This window comes from Syngnathus scovelli, chromosome 17 (genome assembly GCF_024217435.2).
Source record: "Syngnathus scovelli strain Florida chromosome 17, RoL_Ssco_1.2, whole genome shotgun sequence".
Classification (NCBI taxonomy): Eukaryota; Metazoa; Chordata; class Actinopteri; order Syngnathiformes; family Syngnathidae; genus Syngnathus; species Syngnathus scovelli.
This window is the reverse complement of record NC_090863.1, coordinates 11,654,401-11,673,406: the sequence shown is the minus strand read 5'-3', so window position 1 is coordinate 11,673,406 and position 19,006 is coordinate 11,654,401. Positions and strand designations below refer to the sequence as shown.

General features: G+C 42.0%; 2 protein-coding genes across 2 annotated transcripts; both read right to left on the bottom strand.

Annotated features, from left to right (window-relative positions):
- Positions 1-2,969: 2,969 nt before the first annotated feature.
- kdm4ab (lysine (K)-specific demethylase 4A, genome duplicate b) lies at positions 2,970-12,290 on the bottom strand. The gene is made up of 22 exons (XM_049747185.1): positions 12,125-12,290; positions 10,832-10,990; positions 10,486-10,661; positions 10,265-10,379; positions 9,935-10,128; positions 9,798-9,847; positions 9,606-9,709; positions 9,399-9,536; positions 9,060-9,283; positions 8,796-8,959; positions 8,127-8,722; positions 7,914-8,028; positions 7,643-7,818; positions 7,147-7,357; positions 6,834-6,913; positions 6,201-6,256; positions 5,380-5,488; positions 4,907-5,098; positions 4,565-4,735; positions 4,366-4,485; positions 4,203-4,295; positions 2,970-4,127 (listed from the first exon to the last, which is right to left on the bottom strand). The coding sequence occupies exons 2-22, from the start codon at positions 10,970-10,972 to the stop codon at positions 3,990-3,992; spliced, it is 3,363 nt and encodes a 1,120-aa protein (XP_049603142.1). The 5' UTR covers positions 10,973-10,990; positions 12,125-12,290; the 3' UTR covers positions 2,970-3,989.
- A 380-nt stretch (positions 12,291-12,670) lies between these two features.
- LOC125984874 (protein ABHD8) lies at positions 12,671-18,185 on the bottom strand. The gene is made up of 5 exons (XM_049747167.2): positions 17,898-18,185; positions 16,327-17,145; positions 15,709-15,879; positions 15,325-15,541; positions 12,671-15,250 (listed from the first exon to the last, which is right to left on the bottom strand). The coding sequence occupies exons 2-5, from the start codon at positions 17,124-17,126 to the stop codon at positions 15,038-15,040; spliced, it is 1,401 nt and encodes a 466-aa protein (XP_049603124.1). The 5' UTR covers positions 17,127-17,145; positions 17,898-18,185; the 3' UTR covers positions 12,671-15,037.
- Positions 18,186-19,006: the final 821 nt, after the last annotated feature.

Sequence of the window (19,006 nt, the reverse complement as noted above, 5' to 3'; positions counted from 1 at the left end):
GACCACTTGTCTATAAAGATCAATACTACGCGAGGCTTTTAGTTGACTCTGATCGGTGTTCTAATAGCATTGGCGCCATTTTAGCTATGCCCACAAAATCCGTAAAATTGACATTTTGAACTACACTAGTGACACGTTCATGTTTAAAAAAATAAAATTCACAGGCAGCAATTTGCAAGCCATGAGCAAGGGAGTGATCAAGATCTCGTTGTTCCAAGTGGTTTATTATGTCTAAACACCCTCAACTGACAAGGTGGCACTTTGTTTGGTCTGACTCGTCAAACAGGATTTGATTCACATGACAACATGGAATCGAGGATGTTGGTACAACACCTACGCCCAGTGAATGCACACGTTTAAACTCGCACAATCCTTCAGACCGTTCATGGACAACACAAGTGCGGCTCCCTTTGGTATATGGTTGTCTTTTGTGTCTGCACGGGCAAGGTGCTCAAGTTACACAGCTCGAGTTACTTTGCGCTTAATATCTGATTTGAAAGTGCTCCATTGTGTTTTGTTTTGCTTAACAAAGCATATTCATTAAACACACAATAGTACGTTTTCAACATAGGAATGTTATATACCCACAAGCAGCTTTGTACATTTCACTTTTTACAATATTAAGTTTCTACAAAGAAATACACAATTGTAGCGGCAAAGATTCTTCACCTAATCTTAAAAAAAAAAAAAAACGTGTATAAAAAGTCTACACACCCCTTTTCAAATGCCAGGTTGCTGTGATATAAAGAAAAGAGACCATTAGAATTTTCAGCATTAACATTCTATTTTAAAAATGGTTTTGACAAGGAAAATGAAAACAGAAAGTTCTCTTTGTTGTGATGTATCACTTCAACAATACTTCCTTGACACCAATTACTACTTTACCATTATCCAGGTCTCTCTATTCTCTTTAGTGGCCATACAAAAGTGATCGCTTATGAGACATTAAAGATTTTAAGTTTCCCATTCCATCCAGTCATGTTTAATTGGCATGGGGAGCTAATCCTTGGAAGATTTTCCTGGAATCCTTAATAGTGTTGTGGATTGTCAAAATGTTTGTGACAAAACCTCCTCACGCTGCAAGGGACATTATGTATAATAGCGGTGCTCACATCCTAACGCGACTTCCTGTTGTTGTCACCTCATTAAGCAGCAGACAGCAGCTACATAAGCCGAAGGGTCCCCCAGAGGCTTTGGTACGCTTCACCACATGATGGATCTAGCCCATAATCATCTGAGCTATCTTGCGTCGGCAAGAATGTAATCGGTCTTGGGAACAACACAAGGTTCTGTTCTTGCGTGGCTGAAAAAAAGCAAAAAATTAAACCCTGAAGCAAAAACTTGAACAATTAAACCACATTTAGAAGAAACTAACGGTTTGTAGCAATGATGATGACGACGAAACAAATGTTTGACCTTAAGCTTGTTGCTGCTGTGCTTTGTGGGTCATGGAATTTTCCCTGGCTAGCTCCAAGAGATTAGGAATGTGAACTATTGAGTAAATGTCAGCTATTTCTGCAAAAAGATCAACAGGCTTAGCCTTGCACTATTTTATTTACTTGGAGCTTAGAATGATTTCAAAATAAAAGACTCAAATCAGGGTGAATTTTCATATTCTGCAAAGAAAAAAAATAGTCAAATTAAATTGCTTACACATTTAAAATATAGATTTGATGTTCCGCTAACTTCCACGTCATCTTGTGTTATTGACTTTTGTATTCTAATCGTACATGTGACCTCATTATCTATTACTGGACTTGTGTTGCTAAAGAACAGTGACCTCGACATATAGGTCACTCACTTTTCTTATTTGGACATGGGACGCTAAGCAAGTCACAACATTGATTTAACATAAACATTAAAACGAAAAACAAGACAGATTTCTCAGCTAGCATTGATGTGCAAAAGGTTCACGTGAGAATGTTTGCTCTCAATAATGTGCCTGCCAAGACAGTATCGCCAGGGTTACAGATCAAGTCCCCAAACAAAAACAGGAATTCTTTTGGAGCCAACAGGAATCAAAGTCCTTGAGCGTGCTTCAAATCTGCTTCCTGACCTGTCACAGTTGCATTTGAATTTGAAATATTGCCGTCATGTATCTGTCACTTCTTTAATAATTCCAGAAGGCACATTTAACGACTTATTTATGTAGGAATCCTGGCAATACTAAACACCTTACATTTTATTTCCCTTGCAATTGTATTTATTTTAGCCACAACCCTAAGCCTTCACCAAATACGTCTATCCTGACAAACAAGGATATAGGCAATAGAAGGGAGAAAAAAATGATCAAAATTCCATGTGTCACAGCTCACATAAGCACACCTAGTCTCTAATTACACAAATGCCACAACAGCTAGGCAATGGCTAATACCTTCACGCTAAAACTAGCATCACTTGACACGCCAAGTGAACCGTTGTCATTCTTTTCAATGTCGTGCAGTTTCGCCCTGATGCTGTTAAGAGGAATTTATCAGTCAGGTTGTGTGCTGATTGTAGATAATGCTTATGGTATGCTGCTATTGTGTGCAGCGGATAAACTGTGCAGGTTACAGAACAGCATTATATACAAAAAAAAAAAATCTCAGGAAGAATTGTGGGGGAGGTGTTGAAGCAGGACTCTTTTTTTTTAATGTCACTCATGTCTGCTCATGTGAGAAGGTTTGAAAAACTTATGAATCTATCTATCCATAAGGTGTTGCCTTCAGAGATAGTCTGGAATCCCTATGCAAGTAACTTTCTTTGGGTCGAGTGCAGGTGCTTGGGCTTCCTCCTAAATTCCAAACCCAAACACCAAAGACCGATCACAGCTCACCTGTTTTTGACGTTTGGGCATGTGAAGTTTACAAGTTGAGCCCTCGGGACAAAATGGACGCCTCCAATATGTCTATTTGGACATAAAAACCATGAAAAACTGCAACATGCTGAATTCTAATACATTTCATCAAAATCACTGACACACAAACATGTTTTTCTTATGCCAAACTTTACTCGAACAGTCGAGGATTTAACAAAGACTGACTGAATGGTACTTTTGCTCGAAACCAAACAGTGACCAGTCACTAAGCAGTACAGGTATTATTTGTACTTACAGCAGTTAACTAAAATGGAATGTCACCCTCACCGTGTTTTTCATTTGGGACTGAACAACTAGTTTCTTATTTTGATATCTAAAGCTAGCAGTCACCAGACAAAAAGGATTTAAGTTTAGCTCTTTAGCGGCCACGTGTTCCTCAGTGGCAGGTGAATCCAGGAACCAAAACAACTAGCTGGAAAGCTATTAACAGTGCGCCTGAAAACCTGCCATTGTTTTAATAAATATAAATACCTCTGATGTTTTCTATAGATAGCGAAAAGGACAAAAATAGTTTATTTCCTCAAACTGAAGTCACCCGCATAAATTTTCATAACATAGCCAAAATAATCCGTAGGCTTTATGGGGGGGGGGGGGATAAGGCTAGAGTACATTTCTCCAGTTGTCACAGTTGATGGCAAACAAATTGTAATGAAGTTCGATGGGATGGGATTGGAACGCGATTAAAACCTTGTTGACGCGCTCCATGAATAATGTTGAATTTCTTTGGGCAAATGCGATGTGACAGTTTGTCAGACAGTTCTTGGAGTGATTCGGTACACACTCGGCATCTCCACAGTTCTGTTCATATCACGCTCCTTAAAAGTCACAAGTGGATGAAAAATTGTTAAATGAGAAAAATGGCTTCTGAGCTGCATATAGCTGACGTGGGGGGCGGAAAAAAAACATCTTGCCTCAATAAGTAGTGCAACTTTTGGCCTACTTGATTGCTGGCTGATGGCTTCATCCCCTCCCGAAAATAAATTAAGGTAAAGGAAATCTTACAGAGCCTGATATGAAAGAGTGTGATTCAAAGCACAACAAAATCATTTAAGTCCCAGCCGTACTTAATAAATATGAAACCTGGCAGGCCGTGGAAGCAAATGAGCCAGGAGGAAGGTAGGACAAACCAACGTCACTCCATAATGGCCCGATAAATGACGGGCTCGATGTAGTCCTCTCTGTAACGGGAGTTGATGACCCGTTGTCGTTTGGAGTTCTGTTTGACGTCGTCCTGCGAGAAGAGCTCGAAGCGCATGTCTGACGCCACCGACTGTTGAGGGAAGGAAGAAAAAAAAAAATATTCAAATTGGTACGTGACATGAGTTGTAAAAGTACTGAGACTTACTAATCGCGATTTGACCCGTTTGGGCAGATCTTCATCTAAGGTGTACACGTCTTCACGCTTGACGGAAATTTGGGATTCATCTTCAAACTCCACCTGAAAGGCAGCAGATGTGTAAGTTGTCTGGCTAAGACATTGCAATTCATCTGCAATATTATTGTCCTACCAGGTACATGGGGATGGAGTGGGCCGCCACAAACTTGCCGCCGTACAACAATCCGTCAGTCCATCGTACTGACACGGCAGCACCCTTCGCAGGCGGCCCAAGTCGTGCGCAGTCCCGATTCTGGAGGGAAAGAACAGCTAACTGTCGAGACGGACTGAGCCAATGGAGCCCAGTGGAGTGACGTGTGACGCTCGCTGACCTCAATGTCCTCTGGGAAAAGGTTGTCGCTATACGAGCCGTCGTCAAACACCACCTCGTAGAAGGTGGCACTGGTCAGGCCCACCACGTCGCTGTGGTAGTAACGACCGTTTCTGTATTTACATATCACCCTCTGGCCCACTGACAGCTCTCGCATGGAGTCCTTATTACGCTGTGGACCACAAGAGGATGATTCATATTTAATAAAAAAAAAAAAAAGCGATGGTGGACTAAATATGGAATTTAGCTATGAAATGGGAAACCACAGTCTTTCTTTAGAGTTATCATCTTCTGGGAGGTTTTTTAATAGCATTTGTACTAGTTGCCAGCGCCAGACAGTTACCTCAATAATGCCCGCGGCTTTGTGCCGGTGACAGGTGATGAAGACAATAAACGGCCAGTCATCCGGGTGCATGAGGACGCCGGCGGCCTGCGCGCAGCTGGGGTGGAAGGCCGTGGAGCAGCGTCCGTGGGAGCACTGCACGCAGCAGCCTGTCGACTCCCTCTTCATCCGTTTCCTGCAGAAAACGCATTTCTGCCAAAGACAAAAGAGTCACGTCAGGCGGGGGTGGAGAGGGGAAAAGGTTTCGAGCAGTGGGGTAAAGTAAGGGAAGTGCAAGTGCAAGGGGAAGGAAAGGAGGAGAAAGGAAACAAGCGTGGGAAAGATTAAAAAAAAAAAAAAAGGTTTCAAGGGAGTGTTGAACACAACAGCAGCAATTTGGGGGACATTTAACAGCTTCCTTCTGGAGTAAATATATATACTTTGATGTTATTTAAAAGGTTGGAGTCATTTATGATCCGTTGGGCCTCTCTTACCAGTCTGAAGCGAGGCAGCGGGATCGCAGACAGATCGATGGGACACCGCTCTGTGATGTTTACAAAGCGAGCTTCGAGCACAGTGATGGCGCACAGCACATGAACCCACCTGCCACACAAATAAATATGACATTGACTCAAGGCAAACAGAACAATGTCCAGGGTGCAAAATTCAGCAACATTCCTACATTTTCGACATTCAGTAGGACTTCACTTTCAAATATAACTGCAGTACATATTTTAAACATGTTTAAATTGAATAATTTAGAGGTAGGGAATGGATAACATTCATTCATTCGAGTGTGAAAGCTCAATAATTGCGAGTTCAATGTGCTCAAGGGTGTAAGAATATCTTTAGTTCAGAAAACACTTTTCATGTCAATGGTAACAAATTCTTGTTAAATTTTAGCCTCAACATTGGACTGAAAGCAGCTTACAAAAAGTGTACTTGTAATTGCATTCATACTATGAAAACAGGAGCAATATTAGAGCTAAAAAAAAAAAAAATGCTAGAATCATTTGCAGTCACATGACAGGAGGCTATGAGGTGGGAGGGGATTAGTTGAACAAAAAAGCCACTTTCGGAGGCGATTGAAATAGCAGATAAGAATTGGGGGGGGGGGGGGGGGCTCTCTTTAGGGCGATTCGTCAGATTTTGAAACACAGAAGGTCACACTGCACTACACTAATCATTAATTTGCTTGCTTGTGTTACCAGACAAAGTCAAACAAATCAGAAGGGCTGAATTGCAGAGTTGGGCAAATCAAAAGCATCCATCATTAATGAGGTGCCTGGACAATCGGATGGCTAGGATTACTTACTTGTCATTGTTGGCTCTGTGCAGCGCGCCGCCTCGGAGAGAACACAGACAGCAGTCCTGGAGCAAGAAAAAGCGGGTTGATGCTGTTAAAAACTGAAATTAAAAGCCCCACAAATAATCCTGATTCAATAATTCAAATGAAAAAAAAATATATATATAACGTAAATTTATTCGGGTCACGGATTTAAAAAGAAAATCAGTGGTGAAATTAAACTGCACTGCCCACTGGTGGGCAGACGTGTCCATTAGTGTACAAAAATTGGGCAATATTTCCGGATTGTTGCATAAAAATGAAACGGAATGCTGATAACATCAGATTAGATCCAATTTGAAACCAAAAAGAGGAACAATGTAGTCCACTGACAATAACACGAAAAAGGAAGGGAACACACCCAGCACGACTAAAAAGGGAGCACAGCCGAGTTTACTTTCAAAGTGACGAAAACATGTCCCTTTTAAAGTAGATCACTTTTTTTGGCTATAAAAACAAGGCAGCAATTGAACCTCAAGCGATCAGTCTGGGTTCCTATCATAGTCACGCAACTTCATGTGGGACCTCGCTGTGTTTAATTTAACTGTGCTTATGAACCTAACAACAGCTTACAATCAATAATTGAAAGGCCGGCAGACAAACCTCAAAGGTGGCATCAGCTTTGCAGCGAGCGCACAGCCAGTCATCCTGCTCTGCTTCGTCTCTGGTTACACCATAGCAACCTGAGCCAGACAAGAACATATTTTTTCCATTACAGTTCATTTCTTAAGATTTAGAAGAAGGGGGAAAAAAATAAAATAGGTCTTTAGTCGCTATACATGTGTTTTCCTCACTGTATTTATGGTAAATAATTAAATAGGCTTCTTTCAACTACTGTGTGTGTTCAAATGTCTTTTCGTGAATAATTATCTTGGGGGGGTGTAACCAAGATACACTCAAAGGAAAAAGAGCTTACTGGTGTGTACTCGGACGCAGCATTGCGAGCAGCTGACCAGCCGGCTGAAGCCGTCCTCTGTGATGTGTGGGTTGGACAGCTGGCCTTCCCCGCTATCAGTGGCCTTGTTGGTGTACGTGTTAAAACACATTTCAGGAATGAGGGGTTTGGACCACTGGTGACCTTGGCGGTTCACCAACGTCACACTGGAACTGCTGTTGCCGGCTTCAGACTAAAAAAAATAAATAAACATAAATGTTCTTGTTTAATAACAGATTGACGGTACAGAAACAAGAAGTTACTTCGTCAAAGCTCTTCTCCGGACATTCCGTATGTCTGCAATATGATGCCCCCTGGTGGCCAAGGCGCACAAATACAATTTGAGATTTTAGCTTTTGAGTTACCAAGTGTCATCATGAAACAAATCATCTATATAATGTATTCTACTCCAATGTTACATTCTAATTATCAAAACTAAAAGGAAATTGATGCTGTAGATTAAGATGATGCAGCTCACCTGATGGTGGGTGTAGAAAAGAACGCAGATGGAACAGTAAGGAGCCTGTTTACCCATTCTCTTATTGTACTCCCACTCCACCTGGGGGCTTAAAGGTCGAGACTGCCACAGCCGCCCAAGTGGTTTTGCCCACTCCTCTTTCTCTTCTTGATCCACATCCACATCCACGTACACGTCTACAGAGTAAACGTAGGTTCAATTGTCATAAATATGCTTAACATTTTGGGAGGAGTGTGTTTTGAAAGATCCGAACCAAATCTATTTGTCTTACCATCATCGCTGTATGCCTCTCTGAGGAGAGGATGGTGCCGTGGAAGTTTTCTGAGGGCTTCTTGTTGCTTTTTCTTGGTGACCACTGACATACAGTAGGACTGCTCTTCTGACACCTGGTGGTGAAATTAGATTTAGCAAGGCAAAACCTCCGGGAACACCATCCATCCATCCATCCGTCCATCCTTTGTAGGAGCATTGAAACAATACAGACCTTTCTTTTGTTTTGGTTCTTCAGCATCTCCACTTGGTCGACATGGGTGGGCTGTGTAACGGCCGTGCTCTTGGCAATGGCCTTTACCGTTGCGTCCTGATCATCAACGGACACCGAAACACCCGGCGTGTGGTCCTCCACGGAATTTTCCGTTGGCGCGACCTCTACTTCGCTGAGAGCGATTGGTGATTGTGGATCCGACTCAGTGCTTCCGCTGCCCGGTGCCTGAGATGCAGGCGGCGTGGTGCCTGAGACCTGGAGATGGCGCGGTTGATGCTCTCTGGCGTAGCTGTGCACCTGCAGCATGGTGTGAACCGGCTGTTTTGCTCGCGGGTAGTTGTGCACTTGCAGGATGTCTTTTTGAGTGAGGGTCCGATGGAAGAGCAGGCTGGCCACCCCCATTTTACGGGAAGGTTGCCCCGTGGCGCTCGACCACGTTGCCGAGGTTGACAGATGACCGTTTTGGGAATGGGATGAAAATGCAGGCGGACGGGTCTTGCTGTAGTGAGGCGTGTGCCCCGAATCGGAAGTGTTTAAGCGGTGAAACGGATCGATCAAGGTCAGCTTTGTCGGCGTGACAACCAACTTTGGTGGACCTGTCAATGAAATCAAAGAGCTGTTAAAGCAAAGAGCAAACAAAGGCCCGTAACAACGCACAAGTAACCGTACCTTTATTTCGCTTGCCATCTTGCGACGTTATGCGTGGTGGCAAAAGATTCAGTCTTGGCCGCTTGACATACAGTGTCATTTCCTCATCTGAATCTTTAGGAACAACTTCGTCGGGCAGCTGAAGACACACCCGGTGTCTCTTGGTCTCAATTCTTTGCAGTGGACTAAAGATCACACAAAATGGAGCCATATTGAGGAGACTTGAAGGAAGGTCATTTTTCAGACGTGACATGACCACAAATATACCAAAATGGAGTCCCAAACCTTTTCCGCTCTACGTCATCCCATCCGCAATCAACGGAACAACTGCTGGTGTTGTAGATGACGTTAAAAGAATCGCCCAGGAATTCTTTGGCCTCCGGGGTGGGCCTGGAGTGGTCGATGGGCGCCGTGTCTCGTCCTGCCAGCCACAGTTGGTAGCGATCGGGCTGGAATTTTTTGACAAACACATCCATGGAGATCTTCACCATGTCCTTGCGGCATGAACACTGACAGAGAAAAGCACAAGTGGGACACAATTGAGTTATCCACCTTCTCCAGTTTGTTAGAGCCATGATGCTAATGAAGTGGAAGTATTTGACGGTCATGTTTAAAAATTCTCACCAAGACTGCTTGCTTGCCATATTCAATCCACCTCTGTGTAGCGAAATTGGTGGATTCGGCACAGTTGAAACCATGGTTGAAGCCAGCATGATAAGCATAAGGGAACGTGACCATGAACTCGCCGGCATATTGGGTAATCTAAGAAAAGCAGGTACAAAAGATCATTTAAAAATGCCTCTTGACAAGACCTCACGACTTATTTCATACCTTTTCAAACGGAATGCCATATTTCTTCAGTATTGAAGGTGATATCAAGGTCATCTTGTGCCTCAGAAAGGCCTCACAAGTTTGTGCACTGCCAGAAAAGAAGCCTAGAGAAGCCAGGTGGAATGTTAGGAGAAGTTACTGGTAAATCACTTTAATGTAAACGTGTTAATAAATAGTCCACTCGTGTCGCACCTTGAGCCAGACGCTCAAATCGTCTCCCATGCTCTGGAGGGACACAGTACCTGCAGACATCCAAATGTGTCTTGTCACTCAAGATGCATTTGTACTTTCAAAAAAAACATCATTTGTTGCCTTTATTTATTAATTACCAGGATTTGGGTTCTCCAAAGTGCAAGTAGTTGATACTGTAGAGGTCCATGTCCTCAGTGTGCCACGCAAAGGTGGTCTTCCACATACCAAAATACAGGTAGGGTGTATTAACACCCTCGATTGTGATGCCACTTTCAGACTCCACCGTGTCCAAAATGGTATTCAGATGACAAATGTTCCACTCTTTGATATCCTGGAAGACAACACAACAACATAAGAGTTAAACTTATTATGTTTGCATCATGCCATCTGATTTGTTGTGTGTATAACATGAAGGACTTTAACTTTGAGCGTATAAAACAAAAGAGTGACTTTTGTCATCAACTCACTGGATTGTATAGACTGCCACCAACATCGGCCCCGTATATCGGAGGATTAAATGTCACGTTCTTCCAGTACTTTCTTTCCAGTTCATCAAAATCATCATAGTGAGGGGTACAGAACCTGCAAAAATGTACAATAGATTTTTTTTTTAAATCACGGGTAAAACAAACAAACAGATGAACGACTATCACATTTAAAAGAAGGGAAATGTAAGTGTTTGTTTTACTTGTCGGTGTTTGCAAGCTTGCGGAATTCTTTAACAGACATTGATTTCTTCTGAATATTGTACTGCGTGAAAAGGCCCGACTGGCCTGTCACCACTTGCTGAATGGGTGCAGGAATCACCAAATCGTCTATGTCATCATATGTATGTCTCGGCTTCCATTCCTTTGGTGGGACCACCTAGACGTGAGGGGGGGGAAAAAAAAGATCACTGGTCATTGTTTGCAGACTATGCCAAAAAAAAAAAAAAACACTATTAAAAAGTAAATGTCAGTGCAACATCATTATAAATCATCACTGTCACATCAAGTACAATGATTGCACAGATTTAATCAGCATGAAACACATACTTTGGCCAGGCCTGCTTTGTGTGCTCCTTGTGACTCCATGTAGGCGACATATCGGCTGAAATTCTTGAACTCCTCAGCAGTGGGGTAAAATGTCATGATCCCCTTGGAGCCACAGTTTGGGGGAGCTGTGTCTGAAGCCATCCCAAATGATGGCAACTCCTGCACCCAGCAAAGAGAACTTTTATTCAAACATAGAAATGACAAAAACTGGGTTGCTTTGCTGTCAGGTTATTGTAGTCTGTTGACGTTTTTTTGTTTTTTTTTAGCGTACAGTTCCTGAGGGAGCCATCCAAAGGGATGAATAAAGTCGAATCAAAGTCTAAGAACTAAAGATGAAAGAACCTTGCAGTACGTTACTCCTGAATTTTAGCATACAAGACAACACAGTGCTTGTCAATTCTTTTCTGTTCAGCTTGTAAACGTTACATGAGCAAAAGCCAGAAAATACGGCTTTGTGCAACTGATGTCATTTTCAGTCGACAGCAAGTGGCAAAGGGTGTTTTTAAAGATATTACTTGTACATGAAAAATAATAAAGTATATAAAGTAGTAGTAGAGAAAATATTCACTCCTTGTTGAAAATAGCGGAATAAAATTACTTTCTAAAAATTTACTTTCTAATATCTCCCAAGTATTCCTAAATTAAAAACATTGTAAATAACCGTATTTCGGCCCCTTTAAAAGCACTGTATATTTTGTCAATATCTATATTATTATTATTTTATTATACTAGCTTGTCTTTTAACTCGATCCGACCTGTCGGCTAGCGTTAGCTCATATGCTAACTCGCTCTAAGCCCTATCATCATGTATTGCAATAGAAATTTCCATCGCCTGCAACGAACAACATTTATTTCCCCTGTTATTTTAGCATATCCCACATTTGCAAAGCTATTCCTGCAATATTTTTATACGCAGTTCAATCGCAAACCAGCTAGATAGTGGATGGATACCTTACGTGGGATATGGCTACTTCCCAGGAGGTTATCTCCTTCCAGTGACATTACATCGAAAGAGAAAGCGAAAAACAAGGCCGACGAATATTGAATTGTTTTGACAATGTGGCTTGACTAAATGTCACATTACAGTTGTCCTACCCTCTATATATTATGTTGCTTCTTTCGGGTAAATGATTATTTCTCAATAAATAGTGTTCCAGGAATTAAACTACACCCCGATGTAAGCACAGGCTTTAGCTGTCGTAGCGGTGCAAAGCTAACAGATCAGCATTTAGAACTTCACGGGCTGCACGATTCCGGTCAAGTCGAAAGCAGACGCGACGTTTGGTTACTTACCTCTTACTCCACCGTGGACCAAATAATAGTCACCAGTGCTGTATATTTTGTGTAATCACCAATCCATGCAGCGATACACGTTGAGGAAAACGAGCAGTTTGGCAACAGAGTGCAATCCGAACCTCCGGCTCCGATGCGCATGCCTGGCGGCGGGATGTTGTTTGCCACATTACGCACGGGAGACGTTGAGCCAATCTAGTCACGGAATACTTGAAAAAACGCCGATAAACATCTCATTTATAAATATGAGAGGAAAATGAAAGAAATTAGTTATGGGGAAATTTACAGTATTGAAAAATAGTCATCGTGGCTGTGGAGTCAACGAATACGCAAACATGCAGGAGTTGGCTGTACTAATTTAAATCTGTTTACATCGAGATTATTAACTCATTATAGTGATTATTAACTTATTATAATTAGCCAAAGCTAACGAAACAACTAAAATAAATCATTTACAAAATAACATTAACGATAATACTTTTAAAAATGAGAACTAACTGTACTTAATAAATTCTCATAGTAAAGCAATGTAACAGAAACACCCAAGACTGTGAAGATCAGTTTTATTTCATGCCAGAAAAGGCACATTCATACAGTGTGACTCCAAAGGTGTGAATTGTTGTTATAGGCATCCATATTCAAGCAGTGCATATCGTATGATTCCCATGAATAAATTCAATAATCACATTAATACATTTTTGTTAATCACAAGAAGATATAGCACTGAATCACTAACAATAAGTATGCACACTTGTAGCGGAGAAGGAAGTACATGTGCACCCTGTAAGTCCATACACTGACCTTTCACACCAAAATAGACACATAGCACATAACATTACATTGGTAGCATTGTTGATTTTGGGGTAAATCCATAAATATGAAATAATATGTAGAGGCAACAATTTGGGTTGCTCTCATTTCCACTTTGATTTAGTTGCATAAAACTGTTCTTGTAGCGTCCAAATGCATATACTGTACTGTATAACAGACCAGCAAGATTTGTTTTGGTTAACTCGTTTGATTTAAAGCACTGTACAACCAGTTTCAAAAGCACCTTCCATGATAGCCCACTGCCGACAGAGATCAATCATAAAGGTTTTCTGTACTTGAACTCTTACTTTACTGTCCCACTATGAGACAAGTCAACACTCATGAATGAATGTCTTTGAGTGAGCAAAAGGCTGAGATCATTCTTTCTTCTTGCCACCAAGTCGGCGGACTGGAGAGTTTGCAATCGTCCGTGAAAAAAAAAAAAAAAAAACACACACAAGATTTTGAAGCGATTATTACGATGACCAATTATTACGTTGGACGACGGCTGTTTGTGGCATTTCAGAATAAATTGTAATGTACGGTGGTGCCTTGACAGATGAGTTCCTTTTGTTTTGTGACTATGCTCGTATTCCAAAACATGTTAATAAGGAAAATAGCTACGTCTCCCATTTCACTTTCTAAAATCATACAGTGATACCATAATTTAACCGATTGTAAAGAATTAGTTTGTGCCTCTTCCCTAAATTATTGCAGCTCCTTCTGGTGGATGTGATTTGGCCACCAGGGGCAGTATAGTACAATCACGAGGACACTCCTTTGACTCTCTTAAGTGCCATTTATATTTTTGCTGAAGATAAATAATATACCCTTGTGAGTACTGTATTGTTATATTGCTTGTTTGAGCGCCATTTGAGCTGAAATATGCATTAAATAAGCAAAAATCTATCGACAAAATTTTCTTGGTTTTCTTTTAGATTTGACGATAAATTTCAACTACAAGTGGCAAATAACAAGCCTCTTTTTTGAAGACTTGTTTACCGTCTGCCAAATAAGTGAGTTGAATTCAACCATCCCAACAAAGGCTTTTGTCTGGAGAAAAAAAAAAAGTCTCCCAAGGCATCACTGTATATTTACAGATACACCGTAACACAATTTGATTGAAGCAAAAAGCATTGGGTAAGACAAAAATCTCAGCTCTGCACAAATGCAGCGCCTCAATAATTGTATTTACTGAAGGAATTAATGTGTTCATATTTTATATATATATCTACAGCATGTTTTGTAGATCCCTTTTAAATATCCATGCAACAGTGTGGTAAATGACATACAAACATACCCTTGGGGTTGTCGTTGTCGGGCGGAATCATCGTAAAACCGTCGTTTCTTTCGGAATAAAACTGCATATTTCTTTGAGTTATTAGAAATTGTCTCGTTAAAGAGAGCATACTATTTTTTAACTTGTAAGAATAATAGACCCTTATAGGGACTTAGCAATAGTATCAATTTATGATAAAAATGAGGAATTGAGCAAATGTAGCCATAGGTTTCCACACGACAGCGACAATATGTAATTTAAGCAGCGACAGCTCAAAATATTTTCCAATCTATAATATCTGAGTTGCAATATATGTCTGGGTAGTTCTGTACTATAAGTTAACGTTGCATAATTTGTAACATGTCCCGTAAATGTCCGTCCAGGAATTTCCACTGGACAAACAGACATGAACGCTTGAGTCCATTTTTAGTGTCTAATCTTGCAGCATTTGACGCAATATAAAAGACGCAGGCAAGAAAATCCGCAGACTTCATGACTTTTGCACGTCGCGGTTGTTTCCGAGAAACACGACACAGTCGTCGTTTGACCTCCTGTCGTGTGCACAAAAATACGTATGAGTAAAAAAAAAATGCACAATGACTTTATACTTGCATCAGTTTCTCTCATCTTTGTTCTCTGCTTGGCAACGTGCCAGTATTCCAGCTTTATCTTCGAGCACCAGCGGCCGCCCTCTTCCTCGAGACGTGGCCTTGTATGTAACAGCTCTCAGCCCGGAAGCAGCCTGAAGAACATTTTGACAACAGCCACAAAAAGGCCATCGACTTAATAATTCCTCGACAAGAACCCGCCGGAATCCTTATTGGTTATTTGTCATTGGACTTGCTGATTCTCGGCATGCGGAGAGTGTCACTGAATGCGACACACTTCTCCGTGTCTGTCTTGCCGCAGTCTTTTTTGGACACGTCGGGCTCCCATAGAAAGAACTCGTGAAGGAGTGTGTTGACAGTGTCGGGACACTCCATCATCACCATGTGACTTCCTTCCTCGATGACTTTCAGAAAGGCAAATAGGAGGATCTAAAAAAGGGAAACAACGTGAATCCAAATGCACATGTTTCTTTTTTAATCAGCGTTACCGGGGGACGATTTACCTCTGCCATTCGTTGGTCTTCATCCATGGGCACAAACTTGTCACACATGCCATGAACCAGAAGGATGGGCACTGTGAGCTCAGCATGGTAGACCTCATCACCCTCGGGCCAGTATTGGCCGCTCATCATGGCACGCAGTACAAATGGAGACACATTGAAGGCGTTGCCCTGCTTCAAAAGCTGCTTTTCTTTGGCACCCTGATGGGCAAATCCAGCTCTTGAATTTGAAAAAAAAAAAAAAAAAATTAGACTTGATGACTGGGCAATTATGAACACCCCACTTGCAGAAGCTATACTGTACGTGTCAAAGCCTAAGAAGTCAAATTGAGCTCTCCCACATCCCCATTTTGTAATCTTGTCTAATGTTGGTGCAGATGAACTTACTTGAGGAAACTCCAGGCCAAGCAAGGGGACAGACAGTGGAGGACACATGAAGGAAGTTGGAAGATGGAACAGAGGCTGGGCTCCAAGGCTGTGGGACCGCCTCCATTGATCATAACCACCTTGTGGACCAGGTCAGGATATTCGTGGGCCAGGAATGTGCAGAATGACACTCTGTAAAACATAGCGTGAAGATGTTACCCGCTAAAATCATGTGGTTTGAAACAAAGCTAAACCAGGGATCAGACAACTTTTGGAAAGATTAGCCGATTAATCGGTCATCAGAATTTTATCCTGCTCAATATCGATATCAGTATCATGTCATACTTGGCAATTAATTTATATCAAGACTTATTATGTTAATGATTTATCATGATGATTAGGATAAAGATATATTATTCCATGCAACATTTTATTTCTGCAAATACAGTATCTCCCCGTGTTTACATTTTCAAATAATCACTGTTACAATTTACGAAACCTGTTTTTTTTTAGATTTTGTGAGTATTTACTATTTTGGTAACCATCGATGGATATGAAAATTTTAAAATCGATTTTGACTGGGCTGGCAGTGAATGAGTTTTGAGGAGTAGATTGGCTGGATACGGTCTAAGCACTTACCCATAAGAGTGGCCGATGAGAATGTTGCGTTTACGAGCGTATCTCTTGAAGATAGCGCGTAGATCCTCCGCCAGAGCGTAAAAAGTGTACGCTGCTGCAATCTGTGGGGCCGTGCTGGCCCCGTGCCCCGCCAAGTCCGGCGCAATGATCTCATAGCCCAGCCGAGAGAAAAAGTCCAATTGGCTGCTCCAAATGTCTAAGGAGCCTCCGACACCGTGCACAAAGAACAAGGCTACGTCCGAGTGCGTCCCCTTGCAACTGGAGATCACCCTCTTGGAGTCGATCAGCACGGTGCGCTTAGGCTTCCTGCGTCGGCGGCGGGGAGGTGGGGCGGGCTTTTGCTCACCGGGAGGTGGAGGAACAGGAGGGGGGGCAGGGTTGGGGTCCGGAGACGAGGCCAAGTCTTTATAGTCGGCCAGCTCCACTTCGACAGTACTACACGGCTCCAGATCACCATCCTGGCACTGAAGGATCTCAGAGTGCAAAACATCGCCAAGATTCTCAATCACCAGCTGGCCGTTGCGATACACTGTGATCTTCCTCTTGCAGTGGACGCCGCTGTTAGTGTCATTTTTAGGCTCATCATGAACAGCGTCTTTCCGCTCCCGGGCCGCGGCGTAATCGTTGCTGACGACCGGCTGACGCTCGGGGACGATGTGACGCACTCGCAGGACTCGTCCGGGTTTCACCTCCACGAACTCGAAACCATCGGAGGGCTCCGTCGACTCTAATGGTAAAACTAGACGGGCGGCCTTCCCAGTTAGGCAGCAAAGTATTCCTTCTGTGATGGTGGTCAGCATGGTGACTTCCTGCAACAAACTGTACATGATTTGTGTCAAAAATGCTTTTTTTTTTTTTTTAAACAGACGGTAACAAAATAAATGCATAACAAGTGACAACTGACTCTGAGTCACTCAAGACGAAAATCAACTCAACGTCCCAACAATTGACTCCAATGTCACATGTATGGATATGTAAGTGTGTGTGCGTGTGTGTCTGCGCGTGCGTGTGTGTGTGCAGACAGTAAATTGCTGTTCCAATTCCAATTCATCAACCCTTCAAAAAAAAAACAGACGACGTGCTGTCTGCACTGCATAATATTTAGGTTGATCCGTCTGACAGCTGATTCACCGTGTACTGCTCTTTATTGTCATTATTATTATTACTCCAGCGTAGATTGATACACATGTTGCCGCATGGCGCAGTTTGGCACCAAATGTGCGCACTTTCAGTAATGCGTAACGCTAACCTACTTCTTGCTTGTGCCAGTGATAATCTTGCAACAACCGTTTTAAATGTGCATGGCTATGATGACTCAACAACAACACCGCCTCCACGCCGCATATAATCAACGCAGGCAATTTCATAACAGGATTTTGCATGATAGGAATGCATTCTAAGATTAAACGAGAAAATTCCATCTAACAACGTCCAGGCCGTATTGTTTTCTAAATGACAACAGCTATTTTTTGCGCCACCATATTGTTGCAGATGACTTTTATTGCACAGAAGACCATTAGACCGCATTATATTTACTGCACGTTAAAATATATCATGTTGTGTGTTCTTACCTTCTGCTCAGATTGATGAAGGTGCTTGGAAGTCAACCAGATGACCGCCGAGGGCCGATAAAATCATGCATTTGATGCTGCAAAAAAACAAAAACCCTTGCATCAGCATTGTATGAAGACTATCACAATTTTTAGGACGACAGAGCGTGCATGCATAAAAATGCCCAGTTTGGATTGTGATAAAATGCACATCTGGAAAGAAATGGAATGTTTTTTTTCCTCTCCCTTCTCTCAGCATCAGTCATTGCGCACCAAGGCAGAAGTACCACCCAGCCCCGTTGCCTCTCTCTGCGCAGGGCCGGCTTCGCTCCTGACAGGCAGCAAAAAGAGCCAATAGGAGCGAGCCAAGCGCTTAGTTGTGGCCAATAGAAGCGTGTTGTTTCTTGTTGCTAAGGCTTGGCGAAAGCAGTGCAGCCCTCCTTGCGCTTGGCTGCAGGTCACAAGCAAAGGACTCGAGGAGTAAGCAAAAGCTACCATGAGCCTTGTGCTTTGTTTATTTTATAAATGAACACCTGACAAATCCCAAATATTATTCAATGTCTCATCTGTACACATTACAATATTTGCCGCATGCCAATGAATGAATGGAATGGAAACAGTGCAGTAGGTTTTGTCGGCCTTATACTAACAAGGAGAAGTGCTGATGGGTAAAGTATTTACCAAAAGTATTTATATATATTTACATATTATATATAATTAAATATAACATGGCAAAAAGGAGACAAAAAAATCTATTTGCACAAAAAATGTTTCCCCCGCTTAATTTACATGGCGGTCGTACTGAGAAGACAAAAAAACCCTGCAAAATAAATTAATTTTAACAGGAAAATCAGGATGGAACTGAAAACAGGGTTGCAGAAGATTTGTTGTTGTTGTATATGCAGTGTCATCTTCCGAGCTGCAGATGGCGCTGGTGTACTACAAATTTGCCTACTCACTTCCGCCGTCATACCCAGGACGTAGAAGAAGAGCCGTGACATTCAACGTCCACACACTTCTGAAATTCTGCTATATTATCAAAATGAATACTATTCTCACATCTTTTTCCCGGTTGCGCCGAATAGCACATTTATATAGGTAATCATGCACTCCCTTTCTTTCTTGTTATT

What these genes read in the sequence shown, in the direction of transcription:
- kdm4ab (XM_049747185.1), bottom strand. Translation starts at nt 10,972, where the DNA reads ATGGCTTCAGACACAGCTCCCCCAAACTGTGGCTCCAAGGGGATCATG. An exon ending in TTTGGAGAACCCAAATCCTG is followed by an intron (nt 9,848 to 9,934) that starts GTAATTAATAAA and finishes GGATGTCTGCAG; the next exon opens with GTACTGTGTCCCTCCAGAGC. An exon ending in CACAGAGCCAACAATGACAA is followed by an intron (nt 5,489 to 6,200) that starts GTAAGTAATCCT and finishes TTTGTGTGGCAG; the next exon opens with GTGGGTTCATGTGCTGTGCG.
- LOC125984874 (XM_049747167.2), bottom strand. Translation starts at nt 17,126, where the DNA reads ATGCTGACCACCATCACAGAAGGAATACTTTGCTGCCTAACTGGGAAG. An exon ending in CTCATCGGCCACTCTTATGG is followed by an intron (nt 15,880 to 16,326) that starts GTAAGTGCTTAG and finishes TATGTTTTACAG; the next exon opens with AGTGTCATTCTGCACATTCC. An exon ending in AAGACCAACGAATGGCAGAG is followed by an intron (nt 15,251 to 15,324) that starts GTAAATCGTCCC and finishes TCCCTTTTTTAG; the next exon opens with ATCCTCCTATTTGCCTTTCT.